Below are 8,952 nucleotides of genomic sequence, written 5' to 3' on the forward strand. Positions count from 1 at the left end.
TGTTCAATGCATCAAATTGATCCTTGAGATGGTCTCTAAATCCAGGTGGGATATACTCAAAGTCCTGTTTTGGCTCTCGTGGACTTGTTTTAATGTTTTTCAGCTTCCGCTCAAACTTTCATGTGAGCAATGGATGGTCTAATCCACCGCTGGCCCCTGGCCTTGTTTGACTGATGATATGAGCTTCTCCATAGTCTTTTCGCACAGATTTAGTCTACTTGAATCCTGTGTAATCCATCCGGCGAGGTCCATGTGTATAGCTGCTGCTTATGTTGTTGAAATAAAGGTATTTGCAATGAATAAGTCGTTAGTCTTGCAAAATTCTATCACGTGACCTCTAGTGTCATTTCCAACACCAAGGCCATATATTTCAACTACCGATCCTTCTTTGTTTCCTTCTTTCACACTCTGTTGTTGTTGTTACATGCCGTCAAATCATAGCAACCCCTCCTTGGGTTTCTGAGGCAGTATCACTACGGAAGTAGATTGCTCAACCTTCCTTCCGAGGAGTGGCTGGTGGGTTTCACACTCTAATCCCCAGTAACTATCAGTGTGTCTCGATGGCATGTTTTGTCAATTTCAGGCTGCAGAAGTTGGTGAAAATCTTCACTCTCTTCATTTTTGGCTTTAGCAGTTGGTGGATAAATTTGAGCAACAGTCACATTAACTGGTCTTTCTTGTGGGAATATGGATATCATCCTATCACTGACAGCACTGTACCATAGGACAGACCTTGATATGTTCTTTTGGATGATGAATATGATGCCATTTCTCTTTGTCATTCCAGGCATAGCAAACCACGACTGTCTGATTCAAAATGGCCGATACCAGTCCATTTCAGCTCACGAATGCCTAGGATAGTGACCTTTATGCATTCCATTTCATTTTTGACAACTTCCAGTTTTCCTAGATTCACACTTTGCACATTCCATCTTCTGATTATTAATGGATGTTAGCAGCCGTTTCCTTTTTTAAAGGCCGTGGTCTTTATGGAAACAAGATTGCCACATCTTGGAAACCCTATGGGGCAGTTTCACTGTGTCCTGTAGAGTTGCTTTGAGTTGGAATTGACTTGATAGCAGTGGGTTTTTTTTTTTTGACGCCTGTCTTCCCCCTCTTATTTGTTCATTTGTCAGATATGCAGTAGGTTCAGTTGAGTTTTTAAAATAAAATACAACCAATGGGTGGAAGAGTCGGGGCTGTCCTTGTGCAAGAACAAGAACGGGGACTCCCTGCACCCCCACCTGAGTCTCCCAGAGAAGAGCAAAGGGGGAGGGATGTTTTCCGTGGCACTTCACGGTGCCACCCTTTCCCTTGGTGACGGACAACACAGCCGTCTGCACGACCCAGGGCTTCCCTTTGCAAACTAAAAACACCAAACTAAACTCACTGCCGTTGAGTTGTTTCTGACTCATAGCGACCCCTCCTTGGGTTTCTAAGGCGGTATCTCTATGGAAGTAGGTTGCCCAGTCTTCCTTCTGAGGAGTGGCTGGTGGGTTTGAACATCCAGCCTTCTGGTGAGCAGTCAGATGCCTTAGGCGCAGCCAAACACCCACCACTGCACGTCTAGGCTGCATGCCAAGTGGGAAAGAAGGGGCATGGAGCCTGGAGGAGGGGGAGGTGCGCTGAGCACGGGCTACCAGAGTTCACCATATTTCCACGCAAATAACACGTGCGCTGTACGGTTTCAGAAGCCGTGCCGTTCCCTCCCGTGCTATGCGTGTCATGCGCGTGTGTAATTCTACCCCCACTGGTCCCTCCTTCTGCTGTTCAGTGCTGCAAGTCAGTTGCAAATCCCAGCAACCGTGCAGGTCAGAGAACTGCCCCATAAGGTTGCCTAGGCTTAACCTTCACACGAGCAGACAGTCAGGTCTCTCCTGCAGTCGCTGGGCAGGACTGAACTGCAGACCTCTGGCTTAGCTGCCGAGTGCTTAACTGCTGTGCCACAAGGGCCCCTCCCTACTTCTACCACCTGTGAGTGAGGAGACGTGTGACCACGCCCATGGAGGAGCCTCTGCTGGAGGAGACAGAGAGAAGAGGCTTCTGAGGCCTGTCCCGCTGGGCCACCGACAGACAGACAGACAGACAGACAGGTGGCCCTGTGAGCCGACTGTGCCCCAGCCCGCTCTCCTGCTCAGACGTGGCTGCCCGCTCTGTGCATGGGTCCCTGGGAGCCGCCTGTGGCCGGTGAGGAGGTGGAGTGGCCGGGCTTGGGGCGGGGACAGTGAGAAGTCTCAGCTCCCATCTGTGCCCTGAGCTGGCTCTGGTCAGTGAGGAGCAGTGGCAGGCAGATCAAAGGCAGCCACTGGGCCTCTGTCAGCCAGCCCCGGCTCCAAAGGCACGCTCTTAGTCCCGGTCATAGCCCAGCCTCCACGCTCAGCGGGAAGATGGCAGAGGCCCTTGGGCGAGGTCCACAGCACACACAGGCGGGGGCTGGGGGTCCCCAGGAGAGTGATTTGCTTCTGTGGGGGAGGACAGACAGGGCAGGAGCCCTGATGGGGTGTGCTGGGGGACTGCAGTCAACCATCAAAGGCACCCCGGGCAGTGCCCCTGCTGCACATGTGGCCACCGCGACTCAGCAGCACGCCCGCCACCACCCGGCCCTGGTGTCCCCGAGCCCTCAGGGCGGCATGCCCACTACCCGGCACTGGTGTCCCCGACCCTGGGGTAAGGGTGAATGACGGTCAGCACAAAGCACCTCCCCTGGAGGATGGGGCCGGATCCACATTTGGTGGAGTCCGTGGAAACTCCCGAGCCTGGGCCAATCCACTGGGGCCCTCCGGCCGGGAGCGTCCAGGAGGCAGGCTCCACCTCCATGGGCTTCTGCACCCCCAGCGAGCCGGGGGCCTGCCAGCTGGCCTTGACTCGGCTGCAAGCACACTGTCTCCCAGGAGCACGTGCCCGGCTGCAGGGCAAGGATGCGGCAGAGCTGGAACCTGGTCTGAGCATAGGCCACCCGCCGTCGTCCCAGTGTTGGTGCTCTCCGCTCCCACCCCCGACTGCCCGTGACCATGGCCCCCAGGGCACCAGTGTGATCATGTGGCCTAGGGGGGCACAGCAGGCCCCAGAGAGCCTGAGACATGCTGCCAGCACCCAGGGGTGTCACACCCCTAGAACCTCGAACCTTTTGTTAGCAGCCAAGTATGTTCACTGTTCACACCATCCGAGGGCAGGAGGTGCCGGAATTTTTCTCTTTAGCCAGAAAATAGCCTCAAAACCCACTCTGAAAATTCTGCAGCAGCCTGGCTGGGGGGGGGGGGGGGGGAGCACTTTGCAGCGACACCCTGTATGATCCACGGGAGGTGTGGCTGTCGCCAGATTAAACGCTGTGACCAATTCAGAGTTATTAATGCCTACTGTGAGCGCCACTCAGCGTGGGCACAATGGTGCCACCACCTAGAATTCATTTTCAAAACCTCGGATCTCAGACAAGATTGGACTCCGTGTAAAACCAAGATGGACGACCTTCCTGTGAGGAGCTCGAGCAGGCAGGCCACGCCAGGCTGGCCCTTCACCGACCACCGGGGTCCACGGCTTTACGCAAATTACCACCAGAGGTTTACGTGTCCATTTGGGATGCCAAAGTACATTTAGACGTGGCTTCTTTGTTCTGTTCACTCTGATTTAGCAAATTGCTCGTAATTTTAATTATCCTTGAATTGCCCGGCAGTTGACTGGCGTTTATTTTGACAATGCACTGCAGTGGCCACCTCCTGCTTCTCTGGTTCCTACAATTAGTTTGTTCTGCTCGCACAGAAGGGGGACAGCTGACGGGCACACAGGCCAAGTGCCTCTGATGCGGCTGGGCACTGTTCCACAGAGCTGTCCGCCAGCAGCAAGGGGCCCAGCAGCGGACAGACGGTGCTGTGGACAGACGGCTGCTTGTCTGGAGAGCTGACATGTCGCGGCCGTGAAAAGAGCCTTTGCACAAAAGACGCTTACCTAGCTATCGCAGGCCGGCCGTGCCTGCCAAGAGAATGCCAAGGTCGTGGTAGTGGTAGCCTAGTGCAAAGCACCAATGTTTTTCAAGGGGATTATGTCGGTGAAGAAGGACCCCTGGGGGTGCAATAGTCAAGTGCTCGGCTGCTAAGCAATCGGTCAGCAGTTCAAATCTACCCAGCAGCTTGCTGGGGGCAAGGCCAGGTGATCTGCTCCCAGGAAGATCAAACCATCAAACAGACCCACTGCTACGGAGTCTATTCCGACCCACAGCGCCCCTAGAGGACAGGGTGGAACTGCCCCATAGGGTTTCTGACTGTGAACTTTATGGAAGCTGACTTGCACATCTTTCTCCTGCAGAGTGGTTGGTGGGTTGAAGGGTGGAAAGACCTGGCAATTTGCTTCCATGAAGATTGACAGCCCTGGAGACCCTGTGGGCAGTTCCACTCTGTCCTCTAGGGGCGCTGTGGGTCGGAATGGACTCCACGGCAGTGGGTGTGGTTTGGGCTTTGCTTCTGTGAAGACTGACAGCCTTGGAGACCCTGTGGGCAGTTCCACCCTGTCCTCTAGGGGCGCTGTGGGTCGGAATGGACTCCACAGCAGTGGGTGTGGTTTGGGCTTTGCTTCCCTGATGACTGACAGCCTTGGAGACCCTGTGGGCAGTTCCACTCTGTCACAAGGGGTGACTGAATTGGGGTCCCCATGATGGCACCCAACAATAACACGAACCTAAAGACTGGCCATTTGACTGCCAGCTGTTCCTCGGGAGCAAAGGTCTGGCTATCTGCTCCCATAAACATGACAGCCTTGGAAGCCCTCTGGGGCGGCTCCGCTCTGTGCCACGGCGCTGCTATGAGCCGTGACCCACTCGACGGCACCAAATGAAATAAGCGCTCACGTGTCCAGCCCCTCGGCTGCTCTTTGGGCCTGCGTGACCAGCCCCCTGGCTCCCTCACCGAGGGGGTGAGTATGCGTGTGCTCCATATTTGCTGGGTCTGTGTTTCTAACTGTTGGGACATTAGAGCTTAATCCCATTCCCCTATGAATCAGCACCCCCCAGCAAGAGGTGTGTCCTCTGTTCCCAAACCTGGAACGTGGGCCTGCTGGCAGCCAGTGTCCAGCCAGCCTTGTGGGTGGCCACGGTGCCCCAACACTCACCTGCCAGTGGACCAGGACGGAGGACGTGGTGTGCGGCGTCACTGAGATGAGGCTGGGAGGTTCTCCTGGGGCTGGGGTGCAGAGCAAAGAAGGCACAGTTAACGTGGTTCTGGGACGCCTCCCTCTCCAGCTGCAGGGGCCCAGCACTCTGCCAGCCCCTCCTGGCGCCTGCTGCTCTACTGTCACCTCAGAGCCTTCGGCCGGCTGTCCTCAGAGCCCTGCCCACACAGGCTGCAACTGCAGGGGCTTCCAGCAGCGGAAGGTGGTGAATTACACAGGGAAACAGCCCCGCATGACACAAGGTTTATCAGTGAATGAGCCACTGCTCAAGGAGCCCTGGTGGTGCAATGGCTAAGCGCGGGGCTGCTAAACAAAAGGTTGGTGGTTCGAACCCACCCAGAGGCACCATGGAAGAAAGATGTGGAGATCTGTTCCTGTAAAGATAACGCCTAGAGAACCCTATACGGAGTTCACCTCTGTCACGTGGGGTCCTGTGAATTGGAATTGACTCGGGGGCCCCAACAACAGCAACGCTAACCTGAAAGTTGGTAGTTTGAACCTATGCAGTGGTACCACAGAGCAAAGGCCTGGAGATGGTTCTGAAACGCCATGGCCCAGAAAACTCAATGGCCAGTTCTGCTCTGTCACGTGGGGGCCTGGGAGTCAGAGCTAAGTCAACAGCACCCACTGACAACACCCATTGCTCCTTACCTCAGGGCCCCCAACCCAAGTCCCAGCCTGGCAAGGTGCGGCTGGTGGCTGGAGACAAGGCAATGCACGCATGATGTTAACGAGCTGCAGAGAAAGGACTTGAGAACTGGGTGGCCACAGAAACCACTGCGGTATCGCAGGGTAGGTGAGGCTCGGGGAAGCCCTGAGTCTCTGGCATATTCTTCCAGAAGGGGTCTTTGGGATTTCACTGTGGAAGGCCACAGGGAGGCAGCCATATCCTGCCCCTGGCACAACTTCCTAGCGCTACCACAGCAGCAAAGGTAACCTGTCACGTGCGTGCGTTTCTTCTTTATTCTAAGAAGTAGTGCTTAGTTGCAAATATCACTTTATTGAATGTGAGATGCAAATACACACATTTATATGGTTTTTGTTTCTGGCGTTAGCACGGTAGAACGTTCTCGGAGGGTTTACTGTGAAACTGATGCCTACTTTGAGTGGCTCCTGGTGGCAACGTGGTTAAAGTGTTTAGCTGCTAGCCAAAAGGTCAGGGGTTCAAATTCACCAGTTGATCTGGGGGAAGAAAGATGCTTCCACAATGATTACACCCTTGGAGACCCTGTGTGCAGTTCCACTCTGTCCTCTAGGGGCGCTGTGGGTCGGAAAGGACTCCACGGCAGTGGGTGTGGTTTGGGCTTTGCTTCCGTGAAGATTGACAGTCTTGGAGACCCTATCAGGTTTTGGGTGGGTTCACTTAAAAGGCCTTTCTGGAGCAAGTGCCCTGGTCTCAGACATTTTCTGGCACCCTCGTTTCCCCACCCTCCCCCTCCTAAGTCTTGAGCTCCGAGGGAAGCCCAGGAGCTGTGGCACCCCGAGCACCAGTGCCCTGAAGGCGTGCCCTGGACCACTCACTGCAGCATCAGGAGCCTTCACCTGGGCTCGGAGCAGCCCCCAAGCTTCTGGCCCCTCACCGCCTCTCCCAGCTCAGTGCTGGGGCAACAGCTGCACAAACGAGGAGTTGCCATGGCATCAACTCCGATCCCCACAGCCCCGGACGTCAGAGAACTGAGCTCCATGGGGATCTCAGAGGCTGGCTTTTCAGTAGATTGCCGGGCCTTTCTGCTGGCATGCCCTGGCTGGACTTGAACTCCCAGCCTTTGGGTGGGCAGCTGAGTGTGGGCACTGTTTGCACGGCCAGGGACTCCGGGAGCCACGTGAGGCAGCCGTGGCTAACGCGGGGCCTGCCCCGCCGGCCTATCCAGGCTCGGGGGGACCCTGCAGGGCACAGCAGATCTGCCCCTGTGGTTTCCAAGGCTGACATCTTCACGGAGGCCGATCCAGGGCTCTCTCCTGTGAAGCTGCCGGTGGGTTTGAACTGCTGACCCTTTGGATAATAGCCAAGTGCTTAACCACCATGCCACCAGGGCCCCCTTCTCTCCTTGATTTCTTCCTCGTCTGGGCCCTTAGTCGTCTAAGCACCGGATTAGTGAGCCCCTTACCTCTGCCTCTGGGGGTCTAACCAAGGGGAGGGTGGGAGGAGGAGGGGAGGCGAAGGAAGGAGGGAAAGGGAGAGGATGGGAAAGGGAGGGCCTTTCCCAGGAGCCCACTCATCCTTTAAACGCTGTCCTTTTGTTTCGATGGCCCTGTGCTCATGGTTGGTTCTGGCCTCACTCACCCACTGCAATAGCATTTGCTGAATGAATCCACAGAAATGACTTGACAGAAATGTTTTTTTTTGCCTGCTTAACCCTGTCTGGTACAATTTTTCTTTAATACCTAGAAATGACTCAAAATGAGAAGAAACAGCTGCAAGCATCTATTAATAATCAGAATGTGGAACATACAAAGTATGAATCTGGGAAAATTAGAAGTTGTCAGAAATGAAATGGAACACTTGAAGATTGGTATCCTCAGTGTCCGTGAGCTGAAATGGACTGGAATTGGCCATTTTGAATCAGAGACACATGGTCTACTATGCTGAGAAGGACAAATTGAAGAATGTTGTCACAGTCGCTGTCAAAAAGAACATTTCATGATCTGTCCTGAAGCACAACACTGTCAGTGATAAGATAATATTCATACACCTACAAGGAAGACCAGCTAATATAACTATTATTCAAATTTACACACCAACCACTAATGCGGAAGATGAAGAAATTAAAGATCTGTACCAAATTCAGTCTGAGATTGTTCAGACAAGCAATCAAGACGCATTGATAATTACTGATGACTGGACTGTGAAAGTCGGAAACAAAGAAGAAGGGTCAGTAGTTGGCAAACATGCCTTGGTCACAGAAATGATGCTGGAGAGAGCATGACAGAACTTTGCAAGACCAAAGAACCTTTTTTCAAAAACATAAATGGCAGCTACACACACGGACCTCACCAGATGGAGTACACAGGAATCAGCTCGACCACATCTGTGGGAAGAGAGGACAGAAAAGCTCAACAGCATGTCACAAGGCCAGGCGCTGAGTGTGGACCTGTCCATCAACTGCTCATGTGCAAGTTCAAGGTGAAGCTGAAGAAAATGGAAACAGGTTCACGAGTGCCAAAATATGGCCTTGAGTACATCCCACCTGGATTTAGACACCATCTCAAGAATAGATTTGATGCACTGATGAACACAACAGCAGAAGAGAAACTAAATGAATGGGACCTTCTAAAAATTAAATTTTTATGTGCTTCCAAAGACTTCTGCAAAAGAGTCAAAAGAGAACCTACAGATTGGGAAAAGATATTTGGCAATGACATCTGGCAAGGGACTTATCTCTATAATTTCTAGAAAACTCCAACACCTCAATAACAAAAAGAAAAATAAGCCAATTAAAAATGGGCAGAAGACATGAACAGACACTTCACCAAGGAGGATATTCAGGCGGCCAACAAACATGAAGAAATGCTCGCAATCATTAGCCATTAGAGAGATGCAAATCTAAACCATAATGAGATACCATCTTGCTCCAGCACTAGTAGCAAAGTTCAACAAGACAGAAAATAACAAATGCTGGCGAGGATGCGGAGAGATTGGGACTCTCATGCACTACTGGTGGGACTGTAAAATGGTACAACCACTGTGGAAAGCAGTATGGTGATTCCTTAAAAAGTTGGAATTAGAAATGCCATTTGAGCCAGCCATTCCGTTACTAGGAATATATCCTAAAGAAGTGAGAGCCATGACAAGAA

General features: G+C 52.9%; 1 protein-coding gene across 1 annotated transcript in view; it reads right to left on the reverse strand.

Moving 5' to 3' along the window:
• SDK1 (sidekick cell adhesion molecule 1) overlaps positions 1–8,952 on the reverse strand; it is a 661,119-nt gene that overhangs the window by 66,731 nt on the left and 585,436 nt on the right. The window contains exon 32 of the mRNA XM_007942892.1: positions 5,098–5,168. Within this exon, the coding sequence (XP_007941083.1) occupies positions 5,098–5,168 (71 nt within the window). The remainder of the gene's footprint in view (positions 1–5,097; positions 5,169–8,952) is intronic.

Source organism: Orycteropus afer, unplaced genomic scaffold (genome assembly GCF_000298275.1).
Source record: "Orycteropus afer afer isolate SDZICR_OR568_19922 unplaced genomic scaffold, OryAfe1.0 scaffold00006, whole genome shotgun sequence".
Classification (NCBI taxonomy): domain Eukaryota; kingdom Metazoa; phylum Chordata; class Mammalia; order Tubulidentata; family Orycteropodidae; genus Orycteropus; species Orycteropus afer.